At 32.0% G+C, this 20,867-nt stretch overlaps 1 protein-coding gene across 1 annotated transcript in view; it reads right to left on the bottom strand.

Moving 5' to 3' along the window:
* The window catches only part of LOC126889386 (LITAF domain-containing protein), a 140,913-nt gene that overhangs the window by 103,082 nt on the left and 16,964 nt on the right, over window positions 1-20,867 (bottom strand). Inside the window, exon 2 of the mRNA XM_050657645.1 lies at window positions 16,301-16,457. Within this exon, the coding sequence (XP_050513602.1) occupies window positions 16,301-16,457 (157 nt within the window). The remainder of the gene's footprint in view (window positions 1-16,300; window positions 16,458-20,867) is intronic.

The raw sequence follows: 20,867 nt of genomic DNA, 5'->3' as shown, positions 1-20,867 counted from the left end.
AAATATAAATGTGCCGTTTTCGTGGTCTGACCGTTCCAAATTTTTAACCTGTTCCACAATTAAAACAGCCCCTGTTCCAGTGTTCCCATATATCAAAGTTTATCCGACTATACACCCTTAAGCTATTAACAAATTTTCAGCTTGCTATTAATCAACTTTTTTTTTTCATACGCGAGATCCAGACCTATAGTAATTGTTTCAGACAAATTAGCTGCAAGTGCTTGGAATATAATTTTTGCTTGTTTTTCAATTCTCTTCGGCTTTACGTTTACAATAGTTAGAAACAATTTTTCGATCTAACTTCTGACAATCTGGTTCATGATTATGTTGTCGGCTACTTCTAGATATTGTAGAAGTTGCACCAATAGTAAAAAATTTCGCACTACAAGTTGTTTTATCCTCCAGAACACTTCTTCACTTCTTAAAATTTTCACTTTATAAAAAATAAAATTTTCAAATACCAATACCGCGTAAGGTTTACCGCGATCACTTTCTATTATACATGCCATTTTTGTCAAAATTCCAATTGTGATTGTGACTAAAAATAAAATACTATAATTAAGGTGATACAGTAGCGATCAACAGGTAGCCAAAACGCGTTCCAAGATTACGGCTGTAATTTTGAATATTTTTTCGAGATATTTGGCACACGTATTCGTAATATAATAAAGAATGGCGGTACAGAGCCCAATTTGAAAAATATATTAATATGTGGAAATTACTCTGTAATTAAATACAATATTAAAAAAACGAGCCTGTACCGCCATTAAGGAGAATAAAAAAATACACTTTCTTCAAATAAACTTTTTTATCCGATGCCTAGATTTTGTGTCATTTTGGAACTACTAATGAAATAAAAAATTTTAGTAGTTCCAAAATGACACAAAATCTAGGCATCGGATAAAAAAGTTTATTTGAAGAAAATGTATTTTTTTTTGTTCTTCTTAATGGCGGTACAGGCTCGTTTTTTTAATATTGTATTTAATTACAGAGTAATTTCCACATATTAATATATTTTTCAAATTGGGCTCTGCACCGCCATTCTTTATTATATTACAAATACGTGTGCCAAATATCTCGAAAAAATATTCAAAATTACAGCCGTAATCTTGGAACGCGTTTTGGCTACCTGTTGATCGCTACTGTTTCCTCTTAATTAATGAATTATGATAATTATAGGTACCTACTGTAATTTAATAGTAGATAAATAATTCATTTGAATACCTTTTAGTAAAATCTACCTGAAATAACTGAAATAACCATTTTGGTCTTGGTGAGGAAAATACCTGTGGGATTAAGACATACCCTTATAAACGCAGGTAAAAAATTATTTTGGTGAGGAAATTACACCCGCCGGAGCGAAAACCCGATAACTAACAAAACCATTGTTTAGAGATAATCGCGATTTTAGGAAGTCTGAAGAAGATTTAAAATCGTCATAGGAAGTTTTATCAAATATTTGTTATAGCCAAATGGTAGAGATAATATTTAGTTAGAATAATTTATTTTAATTAATTTATAAAAACGCCTTTAAAAAAAATAAAACGTGTAATTTATCGGGTTTTACCTCGTTGAATGAGTATAACATTTGACTTTATTGGTTTTTATTATGAATTTTTTTAATTATAAAATAAAAGTTAATTGTATATTATTCCAACAAAAATAAATTAATCTGCATTCTTTTTAGAAAATTAAAAGGTAAAATGCGTCTTCTTCCGATTCTTCTGATATCATTACGTCTGGAGTTCGATCTACGATATAATTACCGGTTTTTAAATTTGTTATTCAAGCATGCACCTCTTCTGGAAAATATTCTCTTGGCACATCTTTACCAAATCGGTTTTCTTTGCTTCACTTATTGGAAAGGTACTTTTATACAACTTTGGTAAATTGCCCGGAGTTGGTAAGTCTATGGTTGCTTTATGGGATGAAATTTGTTTTAGCCTTTTAGGGCGTAGAGTGGGAGTTTTTTTAATTCAAACCAATATCTTCTGATATTTTTATTAACTGGTTACCGTTTTCCGCTATTGTCCTCTTTAGAATATCATCCAGTAGAATCACTGTTAGCTACAGCATTTATTATATCATTTGAGAATATACACAGCGTTTTTTAAAAAACTTTTGACACACTGGAATTCATTCATGGTAAGCTAGTGGAAAGAAACATTTCTTACTAAATGTTCGTTCCTTTCTTTGAGAAGTTTTAGGGACAAGTCTAGTCCTAATTACTTTAACAGTTATATTGTACAAAATAAAAAAATTTCTAGACTAAACTACTAAGTACTACTAGACTCCAGTAATTTCTACAGAGTTTTAATAGTCTTCAGACAACTTTTCAGTACACTTAAATTTAAATTTACTACAATTGATTTGCTGTAGTACCTTGGAAGCTCTGAGTTTGTTTTTTATTATAAATATAGCCCCATTCTAACCGCTTTTTTGTGTTCGTAATATTCACTTGTCAATTTACGCTATCTTTTACTGGGTTTTCGCAGGAAAAAAGTGTGCTGAAATTTAATAAACTATCATAGTCTAAAATTCTTTATCGGATTTTCGCATGAATATATTTTGTCAAAATGAACAATTTTGTAATCTTCATCTCCGATAAAATGAATTATTACTTTTTAACTTAGAAATATTTCTAATAAAATTAGTAACTTTACACAGGAAAAAGAAGATAAATGATTCTACCGGATTCTCATATTATAAATATGTTTACAACAAAGTATTTTTATCAGTAAAGTTATATATCAGGTTGGTGTTATTTGAAAATATGAGTTAACTGTTTTTACCATGTTTGGTTTTTATTAGTTATTGTGCTTAAAAATGTTAATATCAAATAATAACATTTACCAGTGGTAGGAGACGTGTTTTTACTACAGCAAAAATAAAAATACCGGATTTCATAATTTTGGTATTTATCGGGTTTTCGCTCGAACCCCTCGGTATATTAGATTTAAGACCATGCAGACCATTGTATAAAGAATAACTTTTATTCGTAAAATTAATAATAAAAGAGTTACCATACTTGAAATATCTGAAAATAATGTTGGTTATCCATAATTTAAGAACAATTTTCAAATTTTTTTTTTAATTAGAAGGATGTATCTGCATATTAGAATATAGTTCTTAACTCCAAACAACTCTTAAAATTACCGATTTGTATTTATTGCCCTCATGACAAGTTGACATAATTTGTTTCCTCCCTTTCGGGTAGAGAAATTAAAGCTGTCAAAGTGTCACTCGGGATACAAATCAGTAATTTTAGAGCTCTTATGGAATTATAAGTAATTACTTCATTCATAGAGATTTTGATCAATAGAAACTTACAAAAATCAAAATTTCAGCGATTATTTCATTCATAGGAGATTCTGAGCAATAGAAAGCTACAGAAATAAAAATTAAACTGATTATTTTTGATAATATCCCGTCGTCAAGTATATTACGTCAGATGCCCTTCGTTGCTATGAAAAAATACATTCAGTGACATTAATGACAATTAATGTTTTAAAAATTATAAAAGTGATGACTTTCAACCGTCAAATATTTATAATAAATGTGTGTTTAATTGTACTAATATTTGTACTTACATAAATAAATTACAATAAAATTTTGGTTTTGAACAGTTTTATTTATGAAATAATCGCAACAAATTGCACTCGATCCCTAAAATTAATATAGAATTTTAGAGCTCTTGTGCAATTACTACTGATAATAATTTTTAATAATTACCCGATTAATTACCCGATGATAAAATTTAAAATTAAATAAACAGTTAATGTTTTACCATTTTTCAAAGTGAACACCATGAGCATTGTGTGTTTAATTCTACTAATTTTTACATAAATAAATTACAATAAACATTTTGTTTTGAACAGTTTTTTTTTATGAAATAATCTTACCGAATTACACTAGTTATGCAAAATGTTTGAAAAGTAAGTTGTGCTTTGAGAGTTATACAGTGAGCACGTAAAGGTTGGAATAAATTCATTTTCTCAAGAATGGACTATTTTGGAAAAAAATCCCAAAATAGGTCAATTTTTATTTTAAAATTACGACTTATTGGCATATATATCATACTAGTGACGTCACCCATCTGGGCGTGATGACGTCATCGATGATTTTTTTAAATAAGAATTGGGGTCGTGTGATAGCTCATTTGAAAGGTAATTAAATTATCTATTCAGTAATATAAACATTAACATAATTATTTATACAGGGTGGACAAAAAAATTTAATTAAATTTATTGACATAAAAAGAAGAATGTGTGTAATTTATTTAATTCAAAATACATTTTACTGCTATCAGAAAACAGTAAAAAATGTTTATTTGGCAAATAAATAATGTGTTTTGCTTAAATTCAATATTAAAGCCGCCACCCACCAGCCTCACGACAGTTTGAACATTTAATTTAAGCGAAAAGCAATGATTATTTTTCAAAATAAACATTTTTTTCAGTTTTCTAAGAGCAGTAAAATGTATTTTAAACTAAATAAATTACATACATTCTTCTTTTTATGTCAATACATTTAATCCAAATTTTTTTTGGACACTCTGTATAAATAATTATGTTAATGTTTATATTACTGAATAGAGAATTGAATTACCTTTCAAATGAGCTGTCACACGATCCCTATTCTCATTTAAAAAAATCATCGATGACGTCATCACGCCCAGATGGGTGACGTCACTAGTATGATATATATGCCAAAAAGTCGTAATTTAAAAACAAAAATTGCATAGTTTCGGGATTTTTTTCCAAAATCATTCATTCTCGAGAAAATTAATTTATTCCAACCTTTACGTGCTCACTGTATAAGTAACACTGTATTAGTTACACATTTTTAAATCATTTTTAAACAAAATTCATGTAAGTCTCACTTTCCGCTCACGCCGTACTTATGCCCATACATTTTATTTCTTTTGATTATAACTATAATATAGCTTAAATGTTCTTCTTTCACGTCCAATTTGTAAAATTTCATTTGATCCATTATTTAAAGAATTATTTTAAATTAACTCAACCGTGCGCTTCGCCGAACGCTAGTATACAGTACAGTGCGTCAATGTTTGTGAGAAGGATAACTTTAGCTAGTGCGGCAGATTCGTGCAAATATTATAAGAATTGTGCATTTAATGATAGAAGCACATAATTTGGCCCACATATACTACACACATAAAGGTTCAAATTTGGATACGAGGCCATCTCAGATATTGCCTTTTACAAAAATGGCGGGCATTCAAAATGGCGGCGATACATATGTGACTAATAGCACAATAACTTTAAAACGAAAAGCCCGACATCAACCAAATTTGGTATATGGTTTTTTTTTATGTATAAGATCGAGCTCCTGAACCGGAAGAATCGGTTTACCAAAAGTTGTGTTGTTTTTTTTTTAAATCTTTCACCCTGTATATATAAATTTTTCAAAAAGGTAATACCGGCATTGAGAAGAGCGTAATAATATGTTTTAGGAAATATATTGAACTTTTTAGTTACGTTAATTACCATGTAATAAATGCATAACTTATCTTCACATGTACCTATGTGTGGCAGATTCGTGCAAATATTATAAAAATTATCGCGCTTTTAATGGTAGAAGCATATAATTTGGACCACATATACTACACATATAAACGTTCAAATTTAGATGCGAGGCCATCTCAGATTTTGCCTTTTACAAAAAAAGGGGCATTCAAAATGGCGACTATATATATGTGACTAATAGCACGATAACTTTTGAACAAAAAGTCCGATTTCAACCAAATTTGGGATACAGGTTCTTTTTTGATGTATAAGATCGAGCTCTTGATCCGGAAGAGTCGGTTTACCAGAAGTTGTGTTTTCCTGATTTTTTTGTAAAAATATGTTGTTTATTTTTTCAATTCTTTCACCCTGTATATATTAACTTTTCAAAAAAGTAATTTAAAATTTCAAAGAGCGTAAAAATATTTTTTAGGAAATGTTTTGAAATCTTTAGTTATATTAATTACCATTTAATAAAAATGCATAACGTATCTTCACATGTAGGTACCTATGTGGGGCAGATTCGTGCAAATAATAATATAAGAATTATTGTGCATTTAATGGTAGAAGCATATAATTTGGAACACATATACTACAGATACAAAGATTCAAATTTAGATATGAGTACATCTTAGATTTTGTCTTTTACAAAAATGGCGGCCATTAAAAATGAATCTGTCGCCCATAGGTACATGTAAACATACGTTATGCACTTATTAAATGGTAATTAACATAACTAAAAAGTTCCAAATTTTTCCTAAAAAATTTTTTTACACTCTTTTCAATGGCGGTAATATCTTTTTGAAAAATTTATGTATATACAAGGTGAAAGATTTGAAAAGGAAACAACATATTTTTACATAAAGAAAACAGTAAAAACAAAACTTCTGGTAAACTGATTCTTCCGATTTAAGACCTCGATCTTACTCATCAAAAAAAGAACTTATATACCAAATTTGGTTGAAATTGACGTCTCGTTCAAAAGTTATGGTGCTATTAGTCACATATGTATAGTCGCCATTTTGAATGCCCGCCATTTTTGTAAAAGAAACAAAAACTGAGATGGCCTCATATCTAGATTTGAACCTTTATACGTGTAGTATATGTGGTCCAAATTATATGCTGCTACCATTAAATGCACAATAATTTTTTATAATATTTGCACGAATCTGTCGCACATAGGTACAGCTGGTTCCTAAAAAAACTGATACGACTCTTAGTAAGATTTGATCATTTTGAGCAGTGTATAATTGGTCTGACATTATATTATATTTATTATGACAGACAAATAATAAAATAAACAAACAAACAGCCATTTTTTGAGGTTGAAGTTATCTGACAAATTTTAAGATTTGGCAGTGACAGTGACAGTATGTAAATAGTAACTATTTATCCTTCAAAATATAATAAATTAAATATAATTAAACTCATATTCATTATATCACACCTCATCAAAAGCTTTTTACAAGAACATAGTCAGCGATTTTGAGATGGCTTAGAGCCAGACTACATCAAGGTCCCCTATAAATCGTGCTGGTAATTGCCTTGCAGCGAGACCAAAAACAAAAAGAAGAAGAAGAAGAAAGTACACTGCTCAATTTTCTACAAAATACGCTTTAAGAGTCGTATCAGTTTTTTTTAGAACCAGCTGTACATGTGAAGATACGTTATGCATTTATTAAATGGTAATTAACATAACTAAAAAATTCACAATATTTCCTAAAAACTATTTTTATGCTCTTTTCGTAAGTCTCACTTTCTGCCCATATCGTACTTATGCCCATATATTTTATTTCGTTTTATTATAACTATAAGATAGCTTTATTGTTCTTCTTTCATTTCCAATTTGTAAAATTTAATTTGATTAATTAGTTAAATAATTATATTAAAATAACTAAACCGTGCGCTTAGCCGAACGTTACTATTCAGTGCGCCAATGTTTTATGAGAAGGGTGACTTTAGCGTTATAAATAAAAAATTATAGAAGCGATAGATTTAATTTTAGAAAAATCTTTATATAAGGTTTTTTGTGTAAAATTTTCTGAATTTTTCAATGGTAGAGTCAGTTTTTTTGTTAGATTTATTTTCATAGGTATTTAAAAAACAAGTAATTTCGCAGTTCATTTGTTTAATAAAAAATGAAGCACCCACTTCTGGAGTAGAACTTTTTGATATGTTGTTTATTAAACATTTTTTAATCAAATTACAAAAGGTTCTGTCTTGTTTGATTTTTTCCGTAAGCAAAAACTCTATTGACTCCCCTATATTCACTACAAATCAATTATTATTTACTTTATCCGAAAAAGAAGAAATTACGTCTCTTTCTAAAAATATTCCTAGACTTTTCCAATGTGTGTAGGTTTCCCCATTAGTTTTGCAAGCGGAAACCTTTACCTTAGCTCCGGGACTAATACCTTTATTGTGAAACAAAAATTTTATAGTAATAGTAAACATGATTCATCCACTTTCTATTTTGATACATTAGGTAAGCTATAGCTATAATTAATTTGAAATAACTGATATAAAAATAAAGTTATTCCAGGAAATTATCCCCGTATTGCCACCATATAGTTGTCTCTTTACCGGATATTTTAAAACTTAGTTTATTTTAATCACGTGGGTTTAGTTCTGTTCAAAACATATGCGACTACTCACAGCCTATTAACATTCAAATAAAATAACTCAAGGTTAACAACTAGAATAATAAAAATATCAATAAATTTGTTGGCAAATGCAAATAAATTATTTTTAGAGCGAAATATTGAAACCAGAATCTTTCTAATCTATATAATCACCCGACAGAGTTGAGAACCATTGATGTATCCTTATGTAAATTTGCTTGAAATTGCCTTATGTAAATTTGAAATAAAAAAAAATGATAATCAAAATCTATAATGAATACTGATATGAGGTTATTGAACAAAAATGGATGAGCCCCGTCTACCTGAAATTAAGATGAGTCAAAATATTTAGATGGTCGAATTGAAACAGGGGCTAGTGACGGAAATAATTATGAATGACCACTTTTTTCCTTTTTTTTTATCATTTGAAGTGTCTTTAACACCGTTATTCAGTATGAATTTTAGTTCTGTCCATATGCTATTGTATAGGCCAGGGCTGGCCAAATTGTGGCTCGCGAGTAGTGTTGCCAGGTCCGATTTGTTTTTAATCGGTATATAAGCCAAAACAAATCGGGATTTAGGGTTGTAGATCGGGACAACCCTAACTCGGGTTTTAGGTTCTACTTACTGTTTACTTCAAAGATGAACTTGTACCGTTGGTTGCTTTTACTTGGGGGGTGACAGTTACAGTTACCCCTTCTCGGGGGTGAAAAAAAGGGCGTTTAAGGTAAGTCCCAAAATGGATCAACTGACTAACTCTAAAAAACTTTTGTTCTATAAAATTTTTAAACTAAGTCAATACTTTTCGAATAATTTTATCGAAAAAATATTCTTAGCAAAAATGTAGCTTTTAAAAAAGCAAAAAAATTGTATGTTCAGAAAGTCTATAAAACCAGTAAAAGCAAAGTTGCAGCTCATCAAAAATACGTTCTTATTCGTCAAATTCCAAATCGAATTTTTCAACTTGAAATAACCAAAAAGTTAAGCAATTTTCGGGCAAAACATATTAAAAGTTTTTAAAGTGTTTAAAAAAAATCTTTAATTTTGTTTTATATAAAAGTCTCTAACATTAAAACTAAGCGAGTTACGCTCAAAATAAAGTTGGCTCCTTTTTTTAGTAAAAAAATGGTGAAAATCTCCCCCTATTTAGCACCCTAAATAAAATTAATCCTTACCGCTTTACCATTTACTTTATATGTTAATAATTTATACGATCTGTAAGGTTTGCCTCTTGGGAGTGCTTAGTTTTGAAAAAAATTGGTTTTATATTAAAAAAAGAAATTCTAAAATATTTGAAATGCCCTTTTTTCAAAAATTACTTAAAAAGTATTAGGGATACTAAAAATCTCAAGGAGTAAAAAGTAGGTAGGTTTTCAAAAATTGGTTCAAATAGGGATGTTCATATTTTGCATGCACTCGTGATTAGTGACTCGTTCAGGCCCTTTTAATCATGTCAAAAAATACATAGGAAAAGTAAATTGTTTGTAAAGCGGTAACGATTAATTTCATTTGGGGTGCTAAGTAGAGGGAGATTTTTACAACTTTTTTACCAAAAAAAGAGTCAACTTGATTTTTAGCATAACTCACTTAGTTTTGATGCTAGAAACTTTTTTAAAACAATAAAATAAAGCTTGATTAAAAAAGTTTTAATTGGTTTTTCCCGAAAAGTGCTTCATTTCTTGGTTATTTCACGTTGAAATATTTGATTTGGAATTTGACGAATGGGAACGTATTTTTCATTAGCTACAAATTTGCTTTTGCTGGGTCTATAGACTTTACAAATACATTTTTGCTAAAAAATAGTTTTTTCGATAAAATACTTACTTTTTGAGTTATTTGTGAAAATCGACTGAAAACGTGATTTTTTTGTCGAAAAATAAACATTTTCAATCGTAAATAACTCGAAAAGTATTAACTAAGTTAAAATTCTATAGAACTAAAATTGCTTAGAATTTAGTAAATTTATGCATCTCCGGACTTATTTTAAACGCGCGGTTTTTCACCCCCAGTAAGGGTGACTGTCACCCCCCGAGTAAAAGCAACCAACGGCACAAGCCGTCCAAATTTTCATACAATTCGGAGTTGATCCTGAAAATTACACGGTATCGCCGTATTTCCCGTTCATTTACTGGACTACAAGGTGTTTCTATAATCTGTATTTAATCCTACATAATAATAATAATCAGACGAAATTACAAAAAAAAAATCGTAGATTAAGTAAATTATTTATTTTTTATTAAAATTATATTTTTCATTCGATTTTACCGCTTTTAGGAGTGCCTTGTTTTTATAACATAGTTATAAAATTCACTGCAAGTCCTCCTGAAATTGGTTTTCGTGGGTGAAAATCGGGACATTTAGTGTCCCAATCAGGTACAAATCGGTACGCGTCCCCAGACCCCTGAAAATCGGGACGTCCCGCGCAAATCGGGACACCTGTTAACGCTACTCGCGAGGCACATGTGGCTCTTTGAAGGATTATTTGTGGCTCGCAATAAATGTACCTGATTTACTTTTAATTTTTTTTTTGTTGCAAAATGTCTTAAATTACTTACAACACATATAAAAGACTAAGTGTAAGATCAGGACAGACAAGGAGAACCCTTATGATTGTTCCCTATTCAATTTGGCCTCAGAATATGTAATAAGTCAAATACCATCTGAGCTGACAGGAGGATTTGCGAATCCAGGATCAAAACTATTGTTGGCCTTTGCTGATGATATAGGTGCAGTCGCTCATTCTACAAGAGACGTGAGAGAGGTGTGTTCACAACTCGAGGAAGAAACAGGTAGTCTGAGCTTTCGAATAAATGAAGAGAAGACGAAATACATGCTAGTAACCAAAAATCAAAGACCAAGAGTTAGGCAGAACATACCTATTAATGACCACAACTTCGAAGTAGTAAAAGAGTTTAAATATCTAGGGGCGGTAATCACAGATGACAAGCACATATAAAAAAGTCTCAGCAAGAATAGCTGCGTGGAATAGAGCATTGTATTCCCTATCGTCATTATTAAGACCTAAGCTGTTAAAAAGATAATCTAAATTACGACTGTACAGCCAATTATTCGCCCTATTTTACTCTACATCAGCGGGAAATAAATAAGTTGCTGGTATTTGAAAGCGAAGTTCTTAGAATGATATTTGGCCATCAAAGAGATGAATTGACAGAAGAGTAGAGAATGTGCCGCGCAGCTGAATTGGTGACTGTATGTGGTACTAAAAACATCGTCAGACATATACATAAACGCTAAACGCTAAGATCAAATGGGCAGGTCATGTGGTAGATCAGAGGAAGACAGAGTGTTAAAGACAGTGTTTTTGAGAGACGATAGAAGATCAGTAGGCCGTCCCAGAAAAAAATGGAAGGATAATGAAGAATCGAACTATCCCTATCCTGAATTAGTAAAGGCTGCTTGAAGAATTATTTGCATATTTGAAACAACGATGTGAACCATTTTATTTCACTTTAAAAATCGGGAAATCCAAACAGCAGCGAGAGAAAAATTTAATACCTTTTCTACACTTCTAGATAATTGTTTAATTGCGGCTTGCGAAAAATTTCAAATTTTAAAAATGGCTCGGACTATCAAGGAGCTTGGCCACCTCTGATATAGGCGATTGTTGTAATCTTTTAAATTGTTTGAGTTTGTACAATTTCGGTGTCACAGCTTTTATGAATACTTATGTCGTTGTTTTTCAAACGCTACTTAGTTCTGACTGACCTTTCTACAACTACAGTTACATTATCTAATAAATCATTATAGCCGTGAGCACGTATGTTTGAGGCATTTACGTATTTTTGTATAATTTGCAATCATAGTAATTAATAAACTGCTTTTTCTAGTAATTTCGTAATCCATTATGTAATAAATAATATTGGCAATATACATATAATACGCAACTGGTTAAAACCAAATTCGATCTCACGGAAAATAGACTCAATAAGGCTTTTCATTCACAGTCATTTGTTTCGAGCTTCTGTCATATCTCGTATAATCCGTGTATATTAATATTATACACAGATTGTATACAACGTATGACAGAAGCTGGAAACAAATGATAATCGATGAAAAGCCCTATAGAAACGAAACGGCGCGAAGTCGGTTTAAAAGTCTGCTACAAGACGTTGTTTTAGAATGACAGATATGTGCAATTTAAAAAATATTTGTTTTTTAATCTGTTAACAAATAGAAGAACCTCTACCGGTTTCGAAACTTGAGATGCTTGCTGCACTCTCTGATTGAACTAGAATATAGTGCGGCCGTAGTTTCGTGTTGCAACGAAATTGAAAATGGTTATTCATTTTTGATTTAGATGTTTACTCTGATTGGAGTACGAAGGGAATCATTCTCGTTGGAACATTACCGCGCTGAGCAGATGGGACGTTAATTATAAATTGTACCATTCCCTCATCTTCTTTAGTCTCAGCATCCGTTATCGCTTGCAAATTTTAGAAGCCTCGGAGGTGTAACCAGAGAAGGTTCCGATTGTTTTCAATCTGGTGGGATGTAGAGTAATATTTTTAATGGTATTTTATGTGCTATTAGATTGAAAACTTAGTCTTCTGCTGTAAGTTAACTTTAATGGGTAAAATTTAAAGGAGAAACTCCATTTTTTACACCTTGTTCCCAATTATTGCTACTTTTTAAACAATAAACATTAAATTTTCAAAATATATAAACATTTTCAATTTCTTTGCAACACGAAAATGCAGCAGCTGCATAATACTCTGGTTAAATCGGAGAGTGCAGGAAGAGTCTATACCGGTTTCTGAGGTTTTTTCCTCCTCATCAGTAGTCCCATATCCTCTTCTCTCCAATTTCTCCAGGTATAATACTTTGGGCCCTTCCGAATTGCAAAGAACGAAATGTCACGGATGTACTAGAGCCATCTACCGAAAACAAAGTAAGTTATCAATCGAAGAAGCACAGAAAACAACAATAAATATCGTTCCCATACCACCAGATTGACAACAGGTGGAATACTTTCTTTGGTTACAACCTCCTGAGATTTTCAAAAATTATAAATCATACAGGATGCCGAGGAAATTAAGATGAGAGAATTTTAAATTATTCACAACCCATCTGCTCAGCGTGGTAAAAGTTCCAACAAGAAAGATTCCTTAGTACTTAACAAAAGAGTAAATGAATTAAAATGTATAAATATTTTCAATTTCTTTGCAACACGAAAATGCAGCGGCTGCATAATACTCTGGTTAAATCTGAGAGTGCAGGAAGAGTCTATATCGGTTTCGGAGGTTTTTCCTCCTCATCGGTAGTCCCATATCCTTTTCTCTACGATTTCCCCAGGTAGCATACTTTGGGCCCTTCCGAATTGCAAAGAACGAAATGTCACGGATGTACTAGAGCCATCTATCAAAAAACAAAGTAAGTTATCAATCGAAGTAGCACAGAAAACGACAATAAATATCGTTCCCATACCACCAGATTGACAACAGGTGGAATACTTTCTTTGGTTACAACCTCCTGAGATTTTTAAAAATTATAAATCATACAGGATGCCGAGGAAATTGGGATGCGAGAATTTTAAATAATTCACAACCCATCTGCTTAGCATGGTAAAAGTTCCAACAAGAAAGATTTCTTAGTACTCGACAAAAGAGTAAATGAATTAAAATGTATAAACATTCTCAATTTCTTTGCAACACGAAAATGCAGCAGCTGCATAATACTCTGGTTAAATCGGAGAGTGCAGTAAGAGTCTATACCAGTTTCGGAGGTTTTTCCTCCTCATCAGTAGTCCCATATCCTCTTCTCTCCGATTTCCCCAGGTATCATACTTTGGGCCCTTCCGAATTGCAAAGAACGAAATGTCACGGATGTACTAGAGCCATCTATCGAAAAACAAAGTAAGTTATCAATCGAAGTAGCACAGAAAACGACAATAAATATCGTTCCCATACCACCAGATTGACAACAGGTGGAATACTTTCTTTGGTTACAACCTCCCAAGATTTTCAAAATTTATAAATCATACATGATGCCGAGGAAATTAAGATGAGAGAATTTTAAAATAATTCACAACCCATCTGCTCAGCGTGGTAAAAGTTCCAACAAGAAAGATTCCTTAGTACTCAACAAAAGTGTAAATGAATTAAAATGTATAAACATTCTCAATTTCTTTGCAACACGAAAATGCAGCAGCTGCATAATACTCTGGTTAAATCTGAGAGTGCAGGAAGAGTCTATATCGGTTTCGGAGGTTTTTCCTCCTCATCGGTAGTCCCATATCCTCTTCTCTACGATTTCCCCAGGTATCATACTTTGGGCCCTTCCGAATTGCAAAGAACGAAATGTCACGGATGTACTAGAGCCATTTACTGAAAAACAAAATAAGTTATCAATCGAAGTAGCACAGAAAACGACAATAAATATCGTTCCCATACCACCAGATTGACAACAGGTGAAATACTTTCTTTGGTTACAACCTCCTGAGATTTTTAAAAATTATAAATCATACAGGATGCCGAGGAAATTAGGATGCGAGAATTTTAAATAATTCACAACCCATCTGCTTAGCATGGTAAAAGTTCCAACAAGAAAGATTTCTTAGTACTCGACAAAAGAGTAAATGAATTAAAATGTATAAACATTCTCAATTTCTTTGCAACACGAAAATGCAGCCGCTGCATAATACTCTGGTTAAATCGGAGAGTGCAGTAAGAGTCTATACCGGTTTCGGAGGTTTTCCTCCTCATCAGTAGTCCCATATCCTCTTCTCTCCGATTTCCCCAGGTATCATACTTTGGGCCCTTCCGAATTGCAAAGAACGAAATGTCACGGATGTACTAGAGCCATCTATCGAAAAACAAAGTAAGTTATCAATCGAAGTAGCACAGAAGAGACAATAAATATCGTTCCCATACCACCAGATTGACAACAGGTGGAATACTTTCTTTGGTTACAACCTCCCAAGATTTTCAAAATTTATAAATCATACATGATGCCGAGGAAATTAAGATGAGAGAATTTTAAAATAATTCACAACCCATCTGCTCAGCGTGGTAAAAGTTTCAAAAAGAAAAATTCCTTAGTATTCAACAAAAGAGTAAATGAATTAAAATGTATAAACATTTTCAATTTCTTTCCAACACGAAAATGCAGCAGCTGCATAATACTCTCGTTAAATCGGAGAGAACAGGAAAAGTCTATACCGGTTTCGGAGGTTTTTTCTCCTCATCAGTAGTCCCATATCCTCTTCTCTCCGATTTCCCCAGGTATCATACTTTGGGCCCTTCCGAATTGCAAAGAATGAAATATCACGGATGTACTAGAGCCATCTATCAAAAAACAAAGTAAGTTATCAATCGAAGTAGCACAGAAAACGACAATAAATATCGTTCCCATAGCACGAGATTGACAACAGGTGGAATACTTTCTTTGGTTACAACCTCCCGAGATTTTCAAAAATTATAAATCATATATGATGCGGAGGAAATTAAGATGAGAAAATTTTAAAATAATTCACAACTCATCTGCTCAGCGTGGTAAAAGTTCCAACAAGTACCACGCTGAGCAGATGGGTTTTGTATTATTTAAAATTCTCTCATCTTAATTTCCTCGGCATCCTGTATGATCTATAATTTTTGAAAATCTCAGGAGGTGTAACCAAAGAAAGTATTCCACCTGTTGTCAATCTGGTGGTATGGGAACGATATTTATTGTCGTTTTCTGTGCTATTTCGATTGATAACTTACTTTATTAAATTTTCAATTTGTGGCTAATCAGATATTATGTAAAATTGAAAAACGAAATTTTTACCTTGTAATTTTTTTTTTTTGTAGGGGCCATAATATCTTTGGGTCGAAACGTACATCTATACGCATATCTATACGCGTATATATCTATACGCGAATATATCTATACGCGATATATCCATGCGGCATATATCTATACGCGAAAATATGGGCGCAAAAGGCAAACATTTTCGATTTTTTCAGATTTTGTTAAATAAAAAAAGCACAAGGATTGCGACTGGCGCATATCGTGATTATTAATACAAAGTACAGCCTGAAGTGATTTCAGCAAAAAAATTGACTCCTATGGAAATTGTCCATTTCAAAACAGATTCCGCCTGGACCATATTTCTTGTTTATTATTGCACGTATATAAATATTAAATGCTTACCCTATTAAACAAAGTACCGCACTAGAAATGTAGGCAATACATCCAGGCGATCGTTTAGTTGTAGTATCGATTTCAGCATGGCAATGAGGGCATATCATATGTGTCGGGTTTGGTCCCACAGGAACAACAGTTGTTACGATTTCTGGACCTTTTACGACTAGAACAAAAAACATACATTAACATGTGGATCAAATCTATGACGTCTTGTTGCATTTAATGGGCACTATCGGTGACATTTGCGTCATTAAGAACAATTTAAGTTATTTTTGTTATGCTATTTACGAGGAAGTTGTGAAAGCTATATTTAAAATAATTATTTTTAACCTAAATTAAAACATCAATTATATTTCAAATAACCATAATACATGCAATATACAGGGTGTAACAAAAATACAGGTCATAAATTAAACCACATATTCTGGGACCAAAAATAGTTCGAATGAACTTAACTTACCTTAGTACAAATATGCACACAAAAAAAGTTACAGCCCTTTGAAGTTACAAAACGAAAATCGATTTTTTCGAATATATCGAAAACTATTAGAGATTTTTTGTTGAAAATGGACATGTGGCATTCTTATGGCAAGAACATCTTAAAGAAAAATTATAGTGAAATTTGTGCACCCCATAAAAATTTTATGGGGGTTCTGTTCCTTTAAACCCCCCCAAACTTTTGTGTCCGTCTCAAATAAATTATTATTCTGGTGCCATTAGTTAAATTAAATATTTTTAAAACTTTTTTGCCTCTTAGTATTTTCTCGATAAGGCAGTTTTTATCGAGTTGCGGCTTCTTTTTTAATATGTTTACATAAAAATTTTATGAGGGTTTTGTTCCTTTAAACCCCCCAAATGTTTATGTACGTTCCAATTAAACTATTACTGCGGTACCATTAGTTAAACACAAAGTTTTTAAAACTTTTTTGCCTCTTTGTATTTTTTTGATAAAGCATCTTTTATCGAGATGTGGCTTCTTTTTTAATATGGTTCAAAATATACCTAAAAATGTAAATCATAAATAAATTTTCATATTATTACCAAGTCTCCATAATCGTTCTTTACCATATAGAAATATGTGGTGGATTTGACAAATATTCAAATATCTCGATAATAACTGACTTTTGGAAAAAGTACTAAGAGACAAAAAAGTTTTTAAAAACTTGTGTTTAGCTAATGGCGCTACAATAATAATTAAACTGAAACGTACACAAAAGTTTGGGGGGGTTTAAAGGAACCAAACCCCCATTAAATTTTTATGGGGTGTCCAAATTTCATTATAATTTTTTCTTAAAATACTACCGCCATAAAAATACCACATGTCCATTTTTAATAAAAAATCTCTAATAGTTTTCGATATATTGGAAAAAATCGATTTTCATTTTGTAATTTCAAAGGGCTGTAAGTATTTTTCCGTGCACATTTGTACTAAGGTAAGTTATGTTCAATCGAACTATTTTAGGTCCAAGAATACGGGATTAAATTTATGACCTGTATTTTTGTTACACCCTGTATAATTGATACTGAAAGATAATAAAAATTGAAATTATATAAAATACATTTTGTGTGGAAAAGTATATTACCTGACTATTGTAGAGATATAGAGATTGTAGAGATGTATGATTTAACAAAAGCCCAAAAATGGATGATAAAGACCGGAGTATAATACAAAATTTATACTGGAACCAATCAGGCACAATAAGAACAAATCTTGGAGAAGAACCAACGGAAGCGATCCAGATTCCACGGGGCGTTAGACAAGGATGTATACTTTCACCTATATTGTTTAACCTATATTCAGATAAAATATTTAGTGAAGCCTTGGAAAATTTCGAATATGAAATACTCCTAAATAGAGAACGCCTAAACAACATCCGCTATGCAGACGACACCGTTATTTTTGCAGATGTTTGAACAGTTTACAGCAACTAATAAACAAAGTAAATGAAGTATGTGAAAGATTTGGACTACAAGTAAATATATCAAAAACCAAATGTATGGTCATCAGCAAAAATAAAATTAGAGACGCCCATCTGCTTATCAAGAATACACCAGTGGACCGAGTAAAACAGTAGTATACAGTCGGAACAATGAAAGAATACCCATGAACGATCACATCAATCACTTATTTTGTATTTGCTGTCATTTTCTATAAATAACAAACGTTTGTTTTAGAAAAAGATAGCAAATACAAAATAAGTGATTGATGTGATCGTTCATGGGTATTCTTTAATTTTTCCGGCTGTACCTATCTTGGAACAATAGTAAACGAACAATGGGATCACTCACAAGAAACAAAATGTAGAATAGAGAAGGCTAGGAGTGAATTCAATAACATGGCCAAACTCTTTAAAAGTCATCCTTAATCTGGAGATAAAAGTAAGGCTGCCACGATGTTATATCTTCTTAATATTATATTATGGAGTTAAATCCTGGACACCCACTGAAGCGATGGAGAAAAAACTTGCAGCCTTCGAAATGTGGCTATACAGGCGAATCCTAAGGATATCATGGACGGACAAGATAACCAACGAGACCGTATTACGAAGAATGGGGAAAGAAAGAGAGGTGATGTATACCATTAAAAGGAATAGAAAGTTAGAATACACATAATGAGAAGCGGCACTAAATAAAGATTACTGAAGGTAATCCTTCAAGGAAAAGTATTCGGAAAGCGAGGAATTGGGAGAAGAAAAATATCATGGTTAAAGAACCTGAGAAAATGATTCTCCACAACAACAACAACTAATCTATTTAAAGCATCAGTTAATAAAATAATTATAGCCAGAATGATCGCCAATATTCGAAACGAATAGGCACCAAAAGAAGAAGAAGAAGTAGAGATAGAGTATATTATTAAAGGTACTACAATGAAAAATGGTTGGAAAACTTGAGATAAGAAATTTGAGAATATGTAGTTCTGGTAGTGATCTAAGGCTGTTGGGACACTAGAACCTAGTATATACACTAGATATAATACGTTGTTGTTGGTAACCATTTATAGTTTAGTTTTACGATTAGTATATTGCTTTGCTGAAGTTGTCAAATAAATTATAAGAAAAGTCACAATTCACGTTTCCCTCTCTGCATAAAATATTATAGTCTAAGAGCTAGTGCACCCTCCGAGTAACGGTCATTCTGTAAGGCTACAATACATAAACAATTTCGGGAATAATGGTTAATTGGATTATACCTTTGTAGCTTAATAACTTCTAAACGGCTTAACCGATTTTGATCACTAAACATGAGTTTGAAACGTATTGACAAGTAGTGTCTGATGCATCTAAGGTCAAGTATGATAACTGAAGGTATAGGGATTATTGAGTTTGAAAAACCGTTTTTTCCCATAGGAAATAGATTTGATCATACTTATCAAGCCTATAACTTAAAAATTCGATTTTTTCCGGATATAGAGTATACACCGTCAGATTCTTCTAGAGTCCTTCTACAAACGCTCAATTATTGGCGCAATTTGTAGGTTGAAAGTTTGAGTAATTGTCGAAAAACCAAAATTTTCAAAGTTTAGTTTTCCAGTTTTTCGGCTATACTGAGCCTTGTGTACGTCTGATTCTGACGGCTTAAACACCATTTGAAGGCTTATCTCAACACTATTGATTTGGTGTATTTGCGGTTCTCCTGTCTCTTCTTGAACCAAAGATATATACCCCAAAACAATATGCCGTTTTGTACTTACCAAGTGCTATAGCTGGCTTATGGGTGGTCAAAAGTCACAAACCACACCGGTTCTGAATCGGCCCTAACCCCCTCTTCAAACACAGAAAAAAATTCATGTGAAGGTAGGATTGCATCAGGACTCAGTGCTTAATCATTTTGTTGGTGAATAATGTACAAGAATAAAAAACCGTTAAACGCCGTAAAAATGAGTGGCGCATACAATATTCCAGCTACAAAAGATCTGATATGAATATTACGTGGCGCGAAAATGTATTTTTATTTTGAGGCAAAATAAAATTCTAGTTTTATTTAAAAAAAATTTCAATAATATTTGCTCAATTTGAAGTAAAACGCGCCACAAAAGAGTAATATGTACAGTTTGAATTTTGAAGCTCTTTTGTGGCGCGTTTACTTCAAATTTAGCAAATATTATACCAAAATCTTTTTAAATAAAACTAGAATTTTATTTTGCATCAAAATGAAAATACTTTTTCGGGCCACGTAATATTCACATCACATCTTTTGTAGCTGGACTATTTTATGCGCCACTCATTATTACGGCGTTTAGCGGTTTTTTTATTCTTGTATCAGGAGTTTTTCACAAAGTCATTTATAAATTAAATGTATGCAGTTGAGTGCAATGTTTCTCGATTTCACGTTAAACTTTATAATTGGTCGCCTTTGTCGCATTATCTCCCAAATGATCTAGTGTGCATCGAATGTACACTAGATTTTTTTCCATTCGAAATAGATTAAGAAAAATATTGGGATAGCCGGTAAATGAACTCGGAGTGCCCGTTGTCAGATCAAATTTAGCGTCGTAACCACTACAACTACATAAACCATTTCGGGAATAATGGTTAATTGGATTATACTTTGTAGCTTAATAACTTCTGAA

Source organism: Diabrotica virgifera, chromosome 8 (assembly GCF_917563875.1).
Source record: "Diabrotica virgifera virgifera chromosome 8, PGI_DIABVI_V3a".
Taxonomy (NCBI): Eukaryota; Metazoa; Arthropoda; class Insecta; order Coleoptera; family Chrysomelidae; genus Diabrotica; species Diabrotica virgifera.
This window is presented reverse-complemented; position numbering and strand designations above follow the sequence as displayed.